Genomic DNA, 19,217 nt, shown 5'->3' on the forward strand with positions numbered 1-19,217 from the left:
GGGGGGGGGGGGGGGGGGGGGGGGGGGGGGGGGGGGGGGGGGGGGGGGGGGGGGGTGACAGGCAGCAAGGAGGGTGTAGAGGATCCCAAAGGTAGATAATGATCGTCGCAATGTCCTTCACACCAGAAAGGGGATGTGACAGCCGCTTCGAAACCGTCGTGGCTTCTGATGACCAGATCGAGAGCTCCCAAACTTACTTATACAGGCTGGATAGCCGCCATGCGCCGTGCTTAGAAATGACTGTCGGTCCGGAATGACGGTCATCGGCTACCGTCTTACACCACCCAACATCGCCACGAGCGTCAGACAGTCGGTGCGCCCAAAGCTTGCCCAACTATCTTGGGATAAAGACACCGCCCGCGGGTGTCGGGCACCCTCTCTGGCCCGGCCGCGGGATGCCGCATCAGCCCTACGGGCGTTGGGCTAAGCGTGGTCGTTATGCTTGGCCCACGGTTGAGTTCCTGAGATGAGTTTCTGGGACGAGGTTCCGCGATTCGCGTGTACTGTGGTCTTATTGGGAGAGTTTCCAGAGCAGTTGGCCATGCGGAGGTTATCCTCGTCGAAAGGACCACGAAGCCCACGGACGCGCTAAATCCGTCCCGAGTTGCTCGAAGCCAGCAAGACGCGGAGATTCGTCCCAAGATGCTGCCCGCAGCCCGAGCGCGAGCGCTGTGGGGCGCAACGTTTCGAGCAGGGCCTAGAGTCGACATCGTTATTCTCGCACTCTCCGTCACTCCGACGTCCGTCAGATCGCCGTATGCGTCGAGACGAATACAGGAACCGTCCCGACGCCTCTGAGCTACGGCTGCCCCAGCCACACGTTCCATACCGTCTTGCCGCCGCGCGGTTGTCCCGCAAGGATGATGCCAACGTCTCAGGCTGAACAGCACTGGCGTCCTCGGGTCTGCTGTGCACCTGCCGCGGATGGACAAAAGGGAAATGTACGCGAGTGCGCTGTACTTGCCGTATTAGACATGGAATGTGTGCTCTCATTTGCTGGAAAAAGCAACCGGTCCGACCCATACCCGGTGCGGCACTCGGTCGGGGCCGACTGAGTGGGTCCCGAATGTCCGTTGGCCTAGGGGCGGGGAGAACATATCGAGTCTTGCCAAGCTTAAAAGGGGTTAATTCATATGAGCATCGTTCAATGGATTCCCGTAGATACATGTTCTCGTCCAGTAACGCGCACTAGCTATGTTGCTTTCTTGCCCACGAGGATGGGTGTTCCCGGGCTGACAACACTGCCGGAGGGCGTGTAATCTTCGTCACTACTGCGCCGGCCTGTGCGTCAGACACGAGCACTTTGATTTCCATCTTCATCGCTTCCAGGATCGCCACGGTTTGTTTGTTCTCGAGCACGTCCCCGACTTTGACCAGGACCTTCCAGACATTAGCATTCATGGGCGACTCGACCGTGACGGCGCCGGCTGATGCCGTGCCGTCGCCGCCGCCTTCGCTCTGGCTCGCCATCTCTGCCGCCTTGGCTTCGGTCCATTCGCCAAAGAGACGTTGTTCGAGCTCGCCCATCTCCCTGGCCGCTGCAATCTGTCGCTGCCGCCATTCCTGGTGCGCGGGATCCCGCGCTGCCTCATCGAATTTGGCAATGTACTCGTCCATGGCGAGGACCTCGTCAGTAATCTCGAAAACGTATCTTCCAGCCTCAAAGTCGCGCTCGGCTTGGTCAAATTCCTCCTTGGAGACCTCGCGGAACCTTACAATGTCAAAGTAATTAAACAGCCACGGCCGCGAAGGGGAGAAGCCGGGCCGAGTGCCCAGCATGTCCCACAGCCCCAGTGTGCGGCCCATCAGCTGGTACCCTCCTGGAGCGGCAACGGGATAGATTGCCAACAGGGAGCCACCCAGACCAATTGAACCGCTCGGCGTGTATGCGCGGTTGGGGTTGTACTTTTGGCCCGTAAAAACATACTTGGGGTCAAGTGGGAACAGGATTGGGGTTCCGACAAAGAAGCCCACGGCGACGGTGAGCCAGGGAGTCTTCACCAGGGAATCGAAGACTTGACGGCGAGTTTCCAAGGCGTTGTTCTTCCGCAGGTAATCAACGTTGTCTGGGAGGTAGGCGGCAGTCGGCCGGATGCTCTCCATGTACCGCTCCGTGGCTTCTTTGACTGTGGGATGATCCACGCATAGCGGGAGGCTGAGTTCGCGGACCGCCACTTTGATGCCTACGACTTCTTCAATACTCTCGTCGAGCTCCATTAAAGTTTGGAGAAGCTCTGACTGGTGCATTTCGAGCGGGTCGTAGTGCACAGTAAGCGTGGCGAGATTTGGCTCGCCGCGTACACCGACAAGACCCCGAGCCATGAGTTTCTCCTTGAGAACCCAAACGCATACAGTGTTTCGCAGGTCGGCGATCTGCTGGCCATACTCAACGATGATAGAGGTATCACCTCCTTGTCTATAAGTCGCGTGAGGATGGTCGCCATGGGACTGTGTCGTTTGTAGGATGGAGGTCGTTTTCCGAGGGCCGAACCTCGTCCCGGGAAACGCTACTTTAGTTGCTTTGCCGTCAACAAGAGCGGCCACAGATTCCAGGTACTCCTCATTTCTGCGGGTTATTTCCAAGGCATTCTCAAAGGTGACGAGCCGCAAGTGCAGAGCATCGCCCGGTTTCAGTTGGCCGACCTTCCACATTTCGGCCGAGCAGATGGTAACGGGGCAGGCAAATCCACCTAGATCAGGGCGATCGCGCGGGAAGATGACGGGATACTCTCCCGTCCAGTTGACGCCGCCGTTTGGGTACCCGTAGTCAAAGACATTCGATGGGTGGGACCCGCCTCCTCCGCCGGTAGTACGAGCCCACTTTAGTCGTGAGCCCTCCAGTCGAACTCCGCTGCGGCTGCTGTTGTGGCTGACGGTCCATGTGGAGTTGGTGATTGTCTCCATGCCCTCCGGGGTAAGTATATCTTCCGAGCCGTACGGACCGTTGAGGCAGTATATTTCAGAGACACCGTAGTCCGGAATTGCCCCTGGGGGTAACGAGAAGGCCGTGGCCGTGGCCGCCCACGAACCTGACTCTGGGGAGAGCGCGAGGATATCGTTAGTCTGCAGCTTTCGTCCTTGCAGGCCACCAAGGACAAGCTCCGGTGCTGTGGATTTGGAGCCAAGATAGAGCGGAATTTCAGGAAAGCCGCCCTTGACAGCAAGGTATGTCCGGAGACCTTCGCCGAAAACATTACCAATCTTGAGTGTTTGTCCCTGCTTCACGATGATACGAGACCACATTGGCCGTTGCTCGTCGTCGACAGCCACAGGCACTTGGGCACCGCAGACGGCCACAACGGCTGAGTCATGGAACATGAGCTCTGGGCCTGTCATGGTGATCTCGAGGAGCTCGACTTTTGGATCGTTACCAACGATGATGTTGGCGGCTCGGCTACTCAGATCGTCCATCGGGCCGCTGGGGGGCACCCCGTGTCCGACCGTTGTCCGCCCCGGGTAGTCCTGAACCGTGGTGAAGACACCGGGGCTGAGAACCTGTACAGCGCACACCTCCACTCGGAACGTGGCTAGGAAGTTTGTAAGGGTGCTGCCGTTGGTGAATGCGTCAGACCGCAAAACTTGCGACAAATACTGTAAGTTCGTTTGGGTGCCTTGCAAGGCCGTACTAGCTAGCGCCGCAAGCATCTTTTTCTGAGCACCGGCTCGACCGTCAGGGCTATGGACCATGACCTTGGCGAGTAATGGGTCGTAAAGAGGTGTGATTTGTTGGCCACTCTTCACCCACGTGTCGACGCGGACGCCATCCCCTTGCGGCCAGCTCACGTGCTGAAGGAGACCCGGACTAGGGGCAAAGTCGAGCAGAGGTACCTCTGCGTATACTCTTGCCTCGATGGCCGAACCATGCGGACGTGGCCGTTGGAAACTCTGTAGCTCGTCTGAAGGCATGCCCAACTGGCCCCCACGTTCGTGGTCGGCCTGATAAAGCATTAGGTGGACGAGATCCACTCCATAGCACATCTCGGTGATGCCATGCTCAACCTGCAGGCGTGTGTTCATCTCCAGGAAAAAGAAGTCGGCCGTCTCGTCGTCTACCAGAAACTCAACGGTGCCAGCACTTTTGTACTGGAGCTGTGAGGCGTAATCGACTGCTGCCTGCAGCATCTTCTCGCGTAGGCCAGGGTTTTGATCTACGAATGGGCTAGGGCATTCCTCAATCACCTTTTGGTGACGCCGTTGGAGTGAGCATTCCCTCTCCCCAAAAGCGACTACTGTAGCACCATTTCCAAAGACTTGCACCTCGACGTGTCGAGAGCGCGGATAGTACCTCTCCAAAAACACGCCGCTGTTCTTGAAGAGTGCGCCGGCTCGGCTCTCCACCGTAGCGAACGCCTTTGGAACGTCGTCGTCGTCGTGGCAAATTTGTAAGCCCATGCCGCCACCTCCTCCGGTGGCTTTCAACATGACGGGGAATCCGAGTTTTTTGGCACCCTCGATGGCCTCGTGTGCTGATGCTATGAGCGACGTCCCGGGGATCACAGGGACATTGACAGCTTCGGCGATGGACCTCGCCTCGTGCTTGAGGCCCATTGCCTTGATTGATGCCGACGAAGGCCCCACGAAGATGATGCCTGCGGCGGTGACGGCATCGGCAAAGTCGACGTTTTCGCTCAGAAACCCGTACCCGGGGAAAACGGCGTCAGCGCCTGTGCTTCGGCAGATGTCAAGAATGGCGTCGCTGTTGCAGTGGTCAGCGACATGATACGGCCCGTGGCACTTACACCGGAGATACTCACCCGTCAGTGTAGGTATCGTTACCCCGCAACGCGATTGCTTCATCCGCCAGCAGGGCGTGCAGTGACGTTGTGTCGGCATCGGTATAGACAGCGACACTATGGACGCCGAGCTCACGACAGGCCTTGATGCAGCGGACGGCGATCTCACCTCGGTTGGCCACCAAAACCTTCTTGATACTCCGGAGTGTTTTGGACTTCATGTTGCCGCTGGAAGTCAACAGTCTCAACAATGGGTTCGATCCGATGCCAATGGATGCATGGGGAGGAGGACTAGATAACCTAGAAGGTCGAATTATCTTCAGTGTATGAACCGCTTCCATCCGTTGGTCCGCACCATGGGCACTGGGAGGCACAACGCTCTTACACCGGGCCGGTGCCTATCCTCATTCAGACCCCATGTCTTTACCCCAACCGCCGATGTCCCAGAGGAGGGGTTACGGCCGCGACCATTGTCGTGTGAGAACAAGTTCAGTACAGTGGTAGCATTGCCGGGGAGCCGGTTCAAGATAACGGATCGCCGTTGAGGTGCATCAAAGTTTGTAGGGTGGAGGTTTGGTGTGGCTTGTTTCTGGCATCATGATTGACCAAGCCTCCTTCTCTTGACGTCGTTGCCAGACTAGGGGGGGCATCAAGCACCAATTACCCCGCATGGCGCTGAATGCTGGGGTTGCTACAGGTATCCACTGCTATCGCTATCCTCCCTGCCGGCGGGGTTCAGCGATAAGGACCACCTGATCCAACTGCGAAGCTTGTTCCCCAAAGGTCCGCTTCGTCTTGGAGTACCTAACCCCAACTGCCATGACAGAGCTACTCCAACTCTGTCCCATCTCCTACGTTGACCGTTGAACCGTTCTTTAACAGCCACCGTAGGACAGCCAGGCTGGGGCCGTTCGAGATCGAGACAAGATGCCTCCTCGCCACATACTTTCCCGCTTCCCATTGCGTCACTACTCGCGCCCTCTTTCTTCTTTCCGCAGGAAGCAACCTCTCTTTCAACCTTTCAGGATGGCTTCAGGACTCGCACGCAAATATGAGATCAATGCCGATATGGGCGAGGGCTTCGGCCGTTGGAAGATGGGTCCGGACGAGGAGTTGATGCCTTACCTCGACGCTGCCAACATTGCGTGCGGATTCCACGCCGGCGATCCAACCATTATGCTCAAGACCGTCCGCTTGTGTAAGAAGCACGGCGTCAAGGCCGGAGCACACCCCGGACTTCAGGACATGTTCGGCTTCGGCCGGAGGAAGATAGAGATCGACCCCAAGGACATGTACGCCATGGTGCTGTATCAAGTAGGCGCCCTCAAGGCCATACTGGACTCGGAAGGCGTCGAGATGTCCCACATCAAACCGCACGGCGAGCTCTTCTTCTACATGCAGAGGGACGAGGCCATCATGAGAGCCGTCTTGGAGGCGTGCGCCACCTTCGGAAACAACATCCCTGTCTACGCATCGCAAAACCCTGCCCAGGAAGCCATGTGCAAGGAGCTGGGCATCCCCTTTCAGGGGGAAGTCTACGTCGACATCGACTACTCTCCCGAGGGCAAGCTCATACCGGTGGCACAGTCCAAGGTAGCCACCCCAGAGCTGTGCTACGAGAGAGCCCTATCTGCATCGCTCGAGGATTCGGGGAAGGACAACAATGGCGGCGTCTTCAGCTTCGGGTTCGAGGGCAGACCATTCAGCATCTGCGTTCATTCCGATCATCCGACAGTTCTTCAGAATGTGACAGGAGTACGCAAGGCGGTCGATGAGGCGAACAGGCAAAGGTTTCCTTCTGAATCCAAATGAAGATTGTACAGGGACGAAACACAAGTTATTTTGGCGGGTTGCCTTGGATGATTGACAAAAGGAAAGCGGTGGTGTATGCTACAACAAAGAGACGGTAGTAATAAGAGACGGGAAATGCAACCAACCTGCGGGCAGATGCCAGGTGTAGGGTGCCAGCTGGCCGGTGCCAAGCATCCATCTGCCGACGTCCATTGATCGGGGGTCGGGCTACCCAACAGATGCACATCATGCATGCAGACAAGCTTCTGTGGCGGGACATACGCACCAAAAGAAATGCACGAAATTCGACTCAATCTAGTAACACACAACTCGGCACTTGAACCTGTCAGCCTCCGCCTTCACCAGATCCTGCCATACTAGTCCACTCGAAGCTATTGATCACCCCCGTCACTGTGATGGATCCCGTTTCGGTCGCTGGCTTAGCCATCGGTGTTGCATCGATTGGACTGCAAGTCTACACCGGTTGCGTGCAAGGTACTGATCCGTGGTTGTCGCTGCATCATGCACTTGAATATTAAGCGGGCTCAGGTATTCAGATGCTCGTTACAGCCAAGAACTTTCCCAATGATTGCAAATTCCTCAATTTGAGATTGCGGATGGAGCAGCAGAGGCTGTTTGCTTGGAGCGAGACGTCCGGCCTCCTCGACCTGGATGGGAACCAAAAGGAGAAGATCCTCAACACCAACACATTCATGCTCCACCGAACCACAGTCCTCGATCTCTTGGTTCAGGTCCAATGCTTGTTTAAGGAGTTTGAGGAACACCAGCGCCGCAACGAACGACTGAAGCCGGCGCCCGACCAGGATGCAATCCTCGAACACCCCGAGAAGGACGCTGCTGACGCCAATTTCCCGTTGCCAGAGAAACGAAGGGACTTCATCAAGCGAGCCATGGGCAAGCTGAAGAGTGAGTCGCGAGAGAAGTTTCTCAGGCTAAGCTGGGTCTCCTTCGACAAGGGCGCGTTCGAGGTCCTTCTGTCCCGGTTTGCTGCCCTGAACGACAACATGACCGACATCTTGGACGCCCGCATGCAAGTAGAGATCCGTGACACAGTGCAAGATACCAACCGAGGGGTCTTGCAGCTGCATCATCGCATCGCAGATCTGGGCCGGCTTGTGATGGCTCTGAACCTGAAATTAGAAAACAATGCGCCAGTGAACATCTCGTCCATGTCCAAGGCTCAGCGGGCAAAGAACGCGGACGGGCTGGAGCTGCTTGCCAAACTAGCCAAGTTCAAAGCGTTCAACGAATCGATGGAGTCAGAGAAGCAGCGGCCGTGGGACGATGCAACGGCCATGTCGTTGGAGCTGGGGAAGCCGGCGCAACGCGACAAGCTTATCCTGGACAGAGAAACGATCACACTGTTGGACGAAGAGTCCGAGGAGTTTGACCAACCGAGGTGCGAGGCGAACCTTCGCACCGCTGACGGATCCAACAAGAGAGTATGGATAGAGTGGAAGGAATACGATCGCCAGAAAGCCGGCGACGAATCGCCACCAAGAAGGGTCATCATTGAGAGGGTAGGCAAGCTCGCCGCTCTACTGCATCACAGTCCAAAACCTGAGGCCTTCCGAACACTGCATTGCCTTGGCTTCTTCGACAAGTTGGGGCCTGACAATGACGCGTCGGAAGATGACAGCTTAGACCGGAAGCTCGGCCTTGTGTTTGAGCGGCCCAATAACAACGAGGTACATCCGTCCCTGCCTCCAGTATCACTTCGCGAGCTCTTCCAAATCGAGCGAAAGCCTCGGGTTACGGAGAGAATCAAGCTGGCACACGCCATCAGTAGCTGTCTCCTGTATCTTCACGCCGTGAACTGGCTCCACAAGGGGCTGCGCAGCCACAACATTGTCTTCTTTCGAACCAAGAGCGGCCGCGTCAACTACGCGGAGCCATACTTGACGGGGTTTGACTATTCCCGTCCCGCCCGGAGTGACGAGGCGACAGACATACCCCAAGACGATGCCGAGTACAACCTGTACCGCCATCCTCAGGTACAGCTGATGAACCCCGCCGAGAGGGAGCGGTTCAAGAAGAGCTTCGACATCTACAGTCTCGGTGTGCTCTTTGCCGAGATCGCCCATTGGGCACCGGTAGACAGGGTGCTCGGTTATGACATCATTCGGAGGCCCAGTCTCGCCTTGAAGGTCAGGGACGCTCTACTTGTCGAAGACCGCATCGCCGAGCTCGGCGCCAACATGGGGGAGATGTTCGAGGAGGCGGCCCGGAAGTGCATCGCGGGCGGAGAGAGTCTGGGGTTGGCGGATGGTGACGATGAGACCAAAGACAGCGTAGCCGCACAACTTTCGATGCGGTTCTACGAGGATGTGGTGAAGAAGCTGGATGGCGTTCGCGTTTAGGCTGGTCTCTGAACTCAAAATCAGCACCCGTGGGTCAGGTTCTTAGAAGCCGATGCGCGTTCATTCGGAGTCTCGAAACAAGATCAGACTGTGTGGTCAACATTTACCAGACAAATCGAATGGCCTTTAACTGATAGCTTGAGACTCATGGGTTAGGAACAGGTCTCTTCCCTCCTCCAGGACTCTGCGCCATTCAGACCCGCACCTCTTCCAGAGCGCCACCCTGTTCGTAACCAAGAGTTCGGTTCGGGGCCGTCGATGTGTATACCAAGATTCATTGAACGTTCTGGAAAACACTTTTCTGAAAGCTCTGAACTCTATCTATACCAACGACATATGGTCAAAGCCAGATCACCTATGATCGGATGTCTTAACCTGATATGACTAGGTTTCTGACATGTAACGTTCGGAGACAGCGCCAGTGCGCTACTTCACTAAGGCAGCCTCTTGTAAGGCATAGTTGTGAGGGTGGTGGGCCAGCGGCTGTGAGCACCCATTGCGGCTGGTTGCACAAGCGTGGCGGCATCGCTTCGTTGGGTGCATCATCAGCTGATTGTCACTTGACAAGAAGGCGATAAGGCGTTCCTGGCGCTCGTGCCTGGTATCATCCTAATCTTCTGACGCTATAGGTATCCACAGGTGGGCTGCCTTAAAAAGCATGGAGACATCCAGGCACAAGTGGTAGTGTATTTCTTCAATGCTTGACTTTCATAGTGGAAGCTGGGAGGATGCCGATATCTACTTTATCAAACAGTGAAGAGTTTCGTGCCAGGAGAGAAGCTGCAACTCCCATGTCTCAAAATGCACTGCATAAGGATGGACTTCGTGTTATATCCGCATCGATTTCATAGAGCCAGGCGTCCCCTACTGTGTTACTTGCGCGCCAGCCCATCGAGAACATTGTGGAAAGTTGCCCAGCGAGGACGACGGCCGGCTTGAGCCATATCCCAAGGCGCTTATACTGCAACGGGCTGCATTCCGCCCCCCAGGACTACGTGTATCAGAAATCCACCCGATGATGTACATCTGAGGGATATGAGGTCGAGAACGCTATCTCAAGAATGCGCTTTCTATGAGTCTGAAAGAAGCCTCTCCTTTATAGTCGTTCTCCGGGAATCCATGCTTGGTAGTGAGACGTAGTACTTGGGATGATGCAGACTCGCACTGGGTTGGGACCGAGTCGCACTGAAGAAGACAACGGCCAGCCTTCGGTTCGTTAGTCGTAGGCTGGCGGTCGCACTCACTGCCCTCGCCTTGCCTATATTTGGAACAGCGCCAGGGCGACGCTATGTTTTCCGACTCGGTCGGTTATACAGGTGTTCGGATCACCCTACCCAGTCCCATACGTGTCGCCGTCATCTTCCTAAGATTCGTCAAAAGCAAGCGCCGCAGCATCATACCCTAGCGGCAGAGAACGCACCACATTGATGGGAAACTCGTTGCGGCAGCTTGGATGGGTGGCTATGATGATAATTCGTGTTCTAGTGAAACTGATAGGTGGAAGATTGTGATGCTGCAGGTTGTTACGATAAGGCTGGATTAGTATGTGTTGGCTATGCTTATAGGCTAAGTTAGCCTGATTTCCTAATCTTTCTGCGACTAGTGTAAAGGAGTATTGTAAATATATAAGCTATGACCAAGGAAATTTGCTTAGATGACTATTTTCTCTGGGCGCTTGTTGGCATTGTACTTGGCACGAGCTGCGATAAATAGATTATAGGTAGTCTTGTGGGTACTTAATGGTGGGTGTTAGTGGGCTGCTGTATGAACGCTGATGAGGCTATAGCGCTTTTTAAGGCGTTGAGAAATAAGAATGTTGTTATTGATAATAAAGTGCCTGTTACCGTTGACGCGAAGTCCTGAACGGTATACTGGAGACTTGGACGATTTTGATGGAGCACATAAGGCAAGAGGATAATACGGCATACTGGCTCCTGCTCACCCTTGCGTATGTCCATAATCGAAAGATTCCGGAAGGTTTTATTAAGGCAGCAGCGCAAGCAGGCTTTAGCGACAGACAAAGCCAGAGTATTACCAGCTCTATCACGGAGAGTTAGTATGAGATACATGGATGACTTCGTCAGAAGTGAAAGAACGAAGAACTAGCTGTGCATTTTACAGCTGATAACTCTCTAATGCAAAACGCAAAAGCAATACACGGCCCGAGTAACAACTATCAGCTATTCTTGAGCCTTCTGCTATGTGACACGCCGCTTAGTACTCTGGAGGTAACCAAGGTATATTGTGAGATTTGTTCTTAATCTATGCGCCGTGCCGTGAGAGCACATGATGCCAATCATCAGGCCTTGACTTGATTTTGGGATGTCCACTCGAACACGCTTTTTAAGCTGATTAGGCCCTCCAGCGCTCGCTGGCACTGGCCCGTGGCCGGGTCCCAGAGCTTGACGATCTTGTCCTCAGAGGCTGATGCGAGCTGACGCTCATCTGGCGAGAACGCCACTGGCCTGACTGAGCCGCTGTGACCCTCTAGCGTCTGCTGGCACTGGCCCGTGGTCATGTCCCAGAGCTTGACAGTGTTATCGTCGGAGGTCGATGCGAGCTGTCGCCCATCCAGTGAGAAGACCACCACGTCGACCGAGGCGTCGTGGCCCTCCAGCGTCTGCAGACATGGGTTGCAGTTTGCGTCTATCTGTGTATCACAGTAACCCAGGCTGGTGCTTCTGCGTCGAACAGATCTCTTACTACATTTCCTTTAGGACTGAACATAAGAGCTGAGCTGTAAATTTGAGGGGACAGTTGCTATCTAAGGAAGCGTAAGGGACCGAAGCCTTACCATCCTCCTTGGGGCAGCCAAGCCTTTGAACTGTCTCTCAATACACTGCATCCACAAAAGTCCCACCGTCCTCGTCATCACTAATCTCCGAATCGAAGACTTCAACAACGATGGACTCGCCTTCGCCATCACTCCTTTCCAGATCGGCGTCATTGGTAGCGCTAAACCACTCCTCATTGTCACTCATCTCCGAATCGATCTCCCCAACAACGCCAGACCAGTCTACTGGGAATCTTCTGTACTCAACAAGATTAGGCTTGAATACAACCACTGAGACTTCAGATGAGACATCGCTCATGACTGAACCATCACTCATGACTGAACCATCGCTCATGACTGAACCATCGCGAAAGTATCCTGGGAACCCTGAGTAGGTGTTGGTGTCGTGATCTCTTCCTCTCCATACCTTTTCCTCTAGTGTCTTTTTCACATCATCCCGGACGTTTTCGGTGAGTTTCTCCAAGAGATGCCGACTCTTGTCATCCAAGTTTGTCTCATAGATGCGTGGTAGACACCAGTTGGGGTAGAGGTTCAGGTGAGATCTCCGTACCTGCACCCGGTCGGGGTGGGCACTAAAGTAGTAATGGCAGAGTCTGCAAGTAGGCTTGCTGCTGCCGATATACCTCCAGTCGTTCCAATATTTCTGAGGATACTCGGCGCTTTTGGTCAAAATATAGTCGTGGACAAGGACCTCGGCATGAACGTATGGCTTGAAGGAACGCTTGCTGATTTGCCCCTGAATTCCGTTTTCCAGGCCGAATTTTAACATTTCTTCAACATGCGGGGCGTACAATTCACGCTCACAATCGTCCACAATAATGTTGTTGATAATAGAACCGGCGGTCAGCGATGATCGCGAAACGGGTTTGGCGATGGGAGTGCTTGATGGGATCGGAACGACTTTAAAATCTTGAAAGAGTTTCGGAAAACGCTCAGCTGCTCCCGTGATAGCATTCGCCGCATGGCGAAAAGACAGAAGGCGTCCTAGGTAGTGACGCAACTCACACCATACCTCCGAGCTCATCAGTTCTCCATCTTTGGCATTCTGCATGATGGCTGTGTCGATGGCGGTGCCCTTTGATGCATATATGGCCTTGATGAGCTTCTCGCAATCGCTGAGGACTTCAAACGGTGCCAATGTTAGCAATATGTTCCGTAAACCCTCGAGCATATACTTACACCTGTCCTTGCTTCCACTGCCGATTATATCTGTCGGAAATTCGGTCTTCTTCTTGAGATTCTTGAGTTCTGATCTGACGTCTTCTTTATCTGAACAGAAAGGCAAAGGTAGCGTAGAGTTTGCAGCGGTCGTTCGCCGTCTGTCCAAATCCTCAATACATGCGTTGAGATAAAAACACAGCTTGTCCAGATAAACTCTAATCCGGCCCAAGTTGAACCATAAAATCATCCACAGGACCTTTTTGTTCAGGGCCTTCTTCCCAATTCGAGGCGATGTGTTGCCAGCCAGATTGAGAAGAGACGTTGCAAACTCTTGGGTCTCCGACAATTCGTTGTCGTCTCTGAGATTTGACCCAAAAACAAACTCCGGGCCCTCAGGACTATCAAGAACAGAAAATGAGGTAATTGTTTCGTAGCCCTGTTCGCTGTTGCACGTTTGTGCTAGCTTGTTGATGAAGTAATGAAATGCCTCCTTCTGTGTCGATAGGGCATTAACCTCGATCTCTGTCGATTCCCTGAAGAGATCTGAGCGGCGTTGACAGGACTTTTGAAGGGCATACTCAAGGATGACGGGCTCAAAAAATAGCCGTTGAGGGGTTGGCTTGACAGAAGTAAGCATTGCGTGGTTTGCCATGTTTGCTGAGATTCTTGGTTGTCGTCTGACGTTGAAAAAGATCACGAAATTGTTGAAAACTCTCGAAATGATAAAATCCAAGGATATACCAAGAGGATTCCTCGAAGTTGCAAGTGGCAGACTCTGAACAGAAGGGGTATTTATAGGAACGTATGAGTTGGAGGCCTCTTCTCAGCGGAGCTGACTTCTTTACATCTACATTCCTCACAGTGAGACCTAAATCTTTGAACGGAGATGTTTCAGCTTACCTTCTGAAAGACTTCCGCGCACGCATATGCGAATTCCGATGTTGCCAAGTCAGTTACTCGCTAGGTGAGGTCATCTCCGCTAACCAACCAAGAGGCGTCTGGCCACTGCCTCGCGCGAGATACATGTAAGCCACTTCCTCCAACACTGGCGGCCGGAGACCCACATATGCATACTCAGGTGACGCTGTTGGTTGAGATGTAAAGTATTCGTCGCCAATGCTGGTGGCCGTGGTCTATTCTTTTTTGAGAAAAGCAGGCTGCGCAATATGATACTATGGAGAATGGCGAGGCATATCGTCAGGCATCCTTACGTATATCGGATTTGGAGGCAAAGTTAGCGGCCGCGGTCTAGTACTTTTGGAACGGAGTCCATCGCACCTCTTCATGATGGAAGGAGATGCTGAAGTACACAATCAGACATATTGCGGGATGATGCCGTTTGGTGGATGATGGATTTTAGTGTCTTGGGCATCATTGCATAATGTCAAAGTGCAACTCTGCATGGAAACGAAGCGAAAATTGAAGAAACAGATTCTCAGAAGACCTAGAGTATTGAGGTTAGCCAGCCTTGTCCATTTTGCTCCATTGGACGGAGTTGGATCGTTTGTGGAAAATGTTTCAGCGTCTTAGTAATACGCTGCATTTAGTGACCAAGAAGAAAGGCAGGCGGAAAAAAGCATTCTCAACGATAAATCCGGGGTACCATTGGCAGAAAGTATATGAAGGCAGTGAAATCACATCTCGTTGCAAGATAATCCTCGCCTCCATCCTTATATTCCTGTTCCTCTTCCACACTCTTGACATTCTAGATCCACAAGCATGTAAATGGCGCTTTGGCATTTCACCCTTGCAATCTCCTGACCGCAGCTCCTCAAATCACTCATCACCTCGATACAGAATACAGTCACAGCAGCCCTTTGTCTGCCTTTCGAGTGGGTATTGATCAGCCCAGCTTGCAAAGGGGCCTTCACTGGGGAAAATTGTCTAAGGACAAGGGCAAACGAGAGTGTTCTTTCTGGCTGAACGCTTTCAATGCACTTGACTTTGAAAGGTCTGTCTACGCTAAGAGCCCCCATCCATCGGTCTTTCTAAACATTTAACAGATAATCAGGGTTTCAGTCAATTTTCTGCCTGCTTAGTCCCGAACCACACCATGTCGCGCGAGTCGGAATCGAAAAGGCGGACTGATCCTACACACAACTACGCCGGCGATGCAAGTGATACTGGATGGTACTACTCTGGAGTGGAGCAGTATATTAACGGTGACTATGTTGATTGGAATGCCGCGATAGTCCATTCACCATTTGACTACGCAGCAGCAGCCCCGAGCATCAGCGGGCCAATCTATGACTCAACTCCATACTTCTTGGAAACGACGCCCGCAGAACATTAGGCTTTCAGTGGTGTACCGTCGTTTTCCGGAAGCTATGCCCATGATCTCCCACAGCAAGGTTATTTGGGCGAAGTAGACTTGTGGGGACAGACCCAAGCTGTTATACCTCTCCTACCGGACAGCACCGTCTTTGCTACTGACCCACCCTCTGTCACCAACCATGACCTGTGCGAAACGGATCTTCAATTCAACTACGCCCCATCTCAACAGCAGCCCTCCCAGGGAAGTTATGTGTGCATAGTATGCCCGAGAAGTTTCAGGATTCCAAGTGACCTCACGTAAGTTTCTATCGTTCTCCCTCCGGCTAGAGCAAAGCCTGACTGTTGACTTCCAGGAAGCACTTGAAGGTTCATGAAAGACCCGAGAAGTGTCAAGCCTTGGACTGTGATTATCAGGTCGCTGACAGAAGGGAGCTACATCGGCATATCAGGACTTGGCATCCGCGCCAGATGGAGGACTTTGGCGTCGAGAAAGAATCGGCTGAGTGCCCGAAATGTGGATCAACCTTCACGCGGAAAGACGGCCTCAAACGCCATCTGAATAAGGAACGTTGCCCTCGAGGATAACTTCTTGAAGATGAGTGTGATTATTCATGTGCTTTGATGTCATCCATAGTTTACTCTTTCTTTTCAATCGATCTGCTAAACAACACCTTCAAAATACTATCTGGAAGCTTAGCTATGTTGTGTGAAAATGAGCTACTTGTCAGTGAAGTACCAACCATATTGAGGGGGACTGGACCTCCGATGCACGCTCGTGGATTGACGTGGGGTGTATGTTGGGCATCAGGGATGGGGGCGCCTCCAGTTCAAGTCGCAGAGGAATCGCGGGTGTATGGCAGAATTGCTGGCGCCATGCGTTCATGTCCGTCCCAATCGAATCGTCTTGCAACGCAGATGCTTCAGCCAGGCGAAACATGTCTGGCGTTTTGGTCAACGATCTACCGGCAGTATACCAGCCGCTTTGTGATTTATACTATTGTCGCCATTTGTGAGACTAGAATGGCGAAGGAAGCCAGGAAAGAGCGCTGTTACAAAGCTATTCAGCAAGAAGCTATCACCAAGATATATAATTCTCTAATTAGATAGGCTAATACTAAAACTCTTATATAAGCTAACACTCTTGCCCTGAGAATTATATAATTTCAAATTAATACCTATGTTTAATGCCTAAGCTAGAAAAGCCCTACGGTGGGCGGCTGGCCCAGGTGGGATACACGTCACTTTACGAACTACCTACCGCCACTAATCCATCTGATTCCCTAAGTAACCTTGAACAGAAATCACCACTCCAACACCATCCCACAAACGTCCTCTCCCCGATAACTTCAACACAATGAATGCACCGACACCTCGAATGCCGCAGTTTTTCGACGTGGTGCAACCTTACCTCAAAAACGGAGACAGGGATTACTTGGCGCAGGTTTTACAACACTGGAGTCCCGCAATCGACCCAAGCCACCACATCGGTGAGGCCCTACACAAAGCCATATTCCGAAATGACGAGACTGCAGTTCGGATGATACTTGATGCTGGCGGGGACCCAAAGGTGCAACAGACGGGTGATCCCGGGTTTACACCACTCTTGGCTGCTTCGCAGTATGGCAGACTCGAGATCGCCAGTCTGTTTTGGCGACTAGTCGGTCCCGACGGACGCTTCTACCCCAGCAAAAGACCCAATGTCTCCTGTCTTCAGGTGGCTGCTCGAAATGGCCACGTGGCATTGGTAGCCTACTTCCTCGATGTATGGGACGGCTGGACTGACGACGAGGAGCGCCAGACGGTATATGATGCTGCGTCATCATGGTGTTATGATGTTGTGGCCTTGTTGTTAGCCAAGGTTGACTACGCTCCCGATATCGTCCAAGGTGCTCTTGAAGCGGTGGTTAGACGGAAGTTGATCCTGCCTGAGGATCCTAGGAAGCCACTTCCTAGAGCCGAGGATTACGTGTACCAACAGCGCGTAGTTCATCGACTCATCGATGCTGGTGCAAACCCAGACACAACGAACGGTCGTCTGTCCAACCAGCCTCTAATCCACACGGCCTCCCTATCAGTCGGTTGCATTGGCGCCATAAGAGGGCTTTTGGAGAAGGGAGGAAATGCCAATGCTCAAGACGCACGCGGCCGAAGCGCCGTCCAGCGTCTGGTGAGCAGACCGCCCATATCGACTGACGCGGTACGGATCCTTTTGCAGCACGGCGCATCGATCGAGATGACTGGCGAAGCTGGAGAGGCACTATTGCACAGCGTCGCACAAACCGGAACCATTGAGCAGTTAAATCTGTTTGTCTCGTACTCTGACGATCCAGACACCGCCATTCGGTCGGTAACCCTACACGGCGAATCACTTCTGCATTACGCCGCAGCCGGAGGGAGAGAAGACGTAGTCGACTTCCTGCTTACTCGTGGTCTGGACGTCAATTCAGCCACCAGCAACGGCTGGACGCCATTGCTGTGCGCTCTATCCCCGACGAATGCGAAGAGGGAACAGACTTTGTACCGCCTGGCAAACACCCTACTTCAGCGGGGTGCCAATGCCCACGTCGTGACGGCCGAAGGATGGACCCCGCTTCACGCTTTGGCAACGTGGCCTACCCCTTTCTCAGCCCAGGACCAAGAGGCGAGGAAAGCGGCTGCGCCGCTTATCCAAGAGCTCATCTCGCGCGGCGCGCCCGTTGATACCGAATCGAGCGTTATCCAGAGTCCATCTCTTACCCCAAACAAGCTACGGGATGTGTGGGGGTTCCGCATGCAGAAGTTCGTCGAGGGTCTTGCCATACCTACACAGGATCTGGAGGGCATGAGCACCGATACCACACCGCTAATGTGGGCAATGCGAAGCAATGCGGTGGATATCTTTGAGATAATCAGGGCGCATCTGGACTCAATCAGAGGTGATGGAGGCAACTAGCTAGTGAATCAAATGAATGTAACACCGAAGTTCTGGTGAAAGAAGCATATGCTCATAGCATTTCGAAAGCGAATCTACTTTCAAGCCCAAAATCACGCGCATGGGCTGAGATCATCGACGCGCGTAAGAGACTTTACCGAATGAGAGCAATGGCTGCTCCGAAGAAGCCTGGAAGTAGCAATCTGTGCATTATTCATGCGACAGTTACCCAACATCTACTACCAAACCACAAACTATTATTCTCGTCTAATTACTGATCGTCTGATTACTGAAACGACAACTCGAGTCTGAACCCGATGGCCGAAGTTGTTCAGCTATCACCAACATTCGTAGCATTGCAACCCACTCAAAACTTGCAGTACTAGAAATCCCGTATGCCAAAGAAGAAACCGGCTGCTTGGATCAGGAAGCTAACGGCGTATGCTTCATCTCAGTACATGTCATTGCCGCCGGCCACGCCCGGAGTCAGTCCTATCCAGTAAGCCAGCTCGAGCATTGGGCCATTCTGCTGCGGGAAGTTCTGCCGGCGCGCGTAGTGCAGGCTCAGGTCGCCATTTAAAATCCCTCCCGGGATGGTTGAGATGTCGGGGTGCCGTTCTTATCATTGGGCAACCACCACATCCATCGTTTAGCCACGGCGGAAGGCTAAATAATGACACGTACAATCAGCCAAGTGCAAAACAAGTCATGGAGAAAGGCGACCAAACTATCTTCACTTCATGGCGGGAGGTCTCCGATAACGCCTTTCCATCGCGTTTACTCGTAGTTGGTAGCCAAAACAGCTCAGACGCCTGCGCGGCCCGCCTTAGTCCCGGGACAGCAGCCTTGGGGTTGAGGAAAACGTATTGCATGAAAGCGTTGGGGTCGAGGTCAGGATTGCGTTCGTAGTGCGCCCTGAGTTTCTCCGCCGTGATATCCTCATCGAAGGCTCCGGCAAAGATTTTGTCGTAAATAGGTTGCAACGACCCGATAAAGTCTGATGACTTCGTGAGCAGAATGACGCTAAACTCAATCATTCTCATATAACGATCCATCTCACAGTTCGTAGCCCTGCCTTGCAAAGTCCGGGTTTGGGAGGCCTCGAACTCGAGAGAACGTTTCACGTTGGTGAACATGTCGCCCAGTTTTGGGCGCAGATCGTGGCCGGGCAC

At 53.2% G+C, this 19,217-nt stretch overlaps 8 protein-coding genes across 8 annotated transcripts; 4 read left to right on the forward strand and 4 right to left on the reverse strand.

Annotated features, from left to right (window-relative positions):
* Positions 1 to 1,188: 1,188 nt before the first annotated feature.
* ColSpa_12257 (putative urease accessory protein ureD-like) lies at positions 1,189 to 4,954 on the reverse strand (the record flags this gene model as incomplete). The annotated part of the gene is made up of 2 exons (XM_049278469.1): positions 1,189 to 4,696; positions 4,755 to 4,954. The coding sequence occupies 2 exons, from the start codon at positions 4,952 to 4,954 to the stop codon at positions 1,189 to 1,191; spliced, it is 3,708 nt and encodes a 1,235-aa protein (XP_049134426.1).
* An 805-nt stretch (positions 4,955 to 5,759) lies between these two features.
* ColSpa_12258 (lactam utilization protein lamB) lies at positions 5,760 to 6,545 on the forward strand (the record flags this gene model as incomplete). The annotated part of the gene is made up of 1 exon (XM_049278470.1): positions 5,760 to 6,545. The coding sequence occupies one exon, from the start codon at positions 5,760 to 5,762 to the stop codon at positions 6,543 to 6,545; it is 786 nt and encodes a 261-aa protein (XP_049134427.1).
* Positions 6,546 to 7,141: 596 nt separating this feature from the next.
* On the forward strand, positions 7,142 to 8,905 carry ColSpa_12259 (uncharacterized protein; the record flags this gene model as incomplete). Its single annotated transcript, XM_049278471.1, has 1 exon — positions 7,142 to 8,905. The coding sequence occupies one exon, from the start codon at positions 7,142 to 7,144 to the stop codon at positions 8,903 to 8,905; it is 1,764 nt and encodes a 587-aa protein (XP_049134428.1).
* Positions 8,906 to 11,204: 2,299 nt separating this feature from the next.
* ColSpa_12260 (vegetative incompatibility protein HET-E-1) lies at positions 11,205 to 11,632 on the reverse strand (the record flags this gene model as incomplete). Its single annotated transcript, XM_049278472.1, has 2 exons — positions 11,205 to 11,525; positions 11,609 to 11,632. The coding sequence occupies 2 exons, from the start codon at positions 11,630 to 11,632 to the stop codon at positions 11,205 to 11,207; spliced, it is 345 nt and encodes a 114-aa protein (XP_049134429.1).
* Positions 11,633 to 11,736: 104 nt separating this feature from the next.
* On the reverse strand, positions 11,737 to 13,512 carry ColSpa_12261 (uncharacterized protein; the record flags this gene model as incomplete). Its single annotated transcript, XM_049278473.1, has 1 exon — positions 11,737 to 13,512. One exon carries the CDS (start codon positions 13,510 to 13,512, stop codon positions 11,737 to 11,739), a length of 1,776 nt encoding a protein of 591 aa, XP_049134430.1.
* A 1,401-nt stretch (positions 13,513 to 14,913) lies between these two features.
* On the forward strand, positions 14,914 to 15,153 carry ColSpa_12262 (uncharacterized protein; the record flags this gene model as incomplete). Its single annotated transcript, XM_049278474.1, has 1 exon — positions 14,914 to 15,153. The coding sequence occupies one exon, from the start codon at positions 14,914 to 14,916 to the stop codon at positions 15,151 to 15,153; it is 240 nt and encodes a 79-aa protein (XP_049134431.1).
* Positions 15,154 to 16,488: 1,335 nt separating this feature from the next.
* Positions 16,489 to 18,066, forward strand: ColSpa_12263 (ankyrin-3; the record flags this gene model as incomplete). The annotated part of the gene is made up of 1 exon (XM_049278475.1): positions 16,489 to 18,066. One exon carries the CDS (start codon positions 16,489 to 16,491, stop codon positions 18,064 to 18,066), a length of 1,578 nt encoding a protein of 525 aa, XP_049134432.1.
* Positions 18,067 to 18,731: 665 nt separating this feature from the next.
* On the reverse strand, positions 18,732 to 19,181 carry ColSpa_12264 (uncharacterized protein; the record flags this gene model as incomplete). The annotated part of the gene is made up of 1 exon (XM_049278476.1): positions 18,732 to 19,181. The coding sequence occupies one exon, from the start codon at positions 19,179 to 19,181 to the stop codon at positions 18,732 to 18,734; it is 450 nt and encodes a 149-aa protein (XP_049134433.1).
* Positions 19,182 to 19,217: the final 36 nt, after the last annotated feature.

This window comes from Colletotrichum spaethianum (assembly GCF_022836535.1).
Source record: "Colletotrichum spaethianum MAFF 239500 DNA, contig60, whole genome shotgun sequence".
Lineage (NCBI taxonomy): Eukaryota > Fungi > Ascomycota > Sordariomycetes > Glomerellales > Glomerellaceae > Colletotrichum > Colletotrichum spaethianum.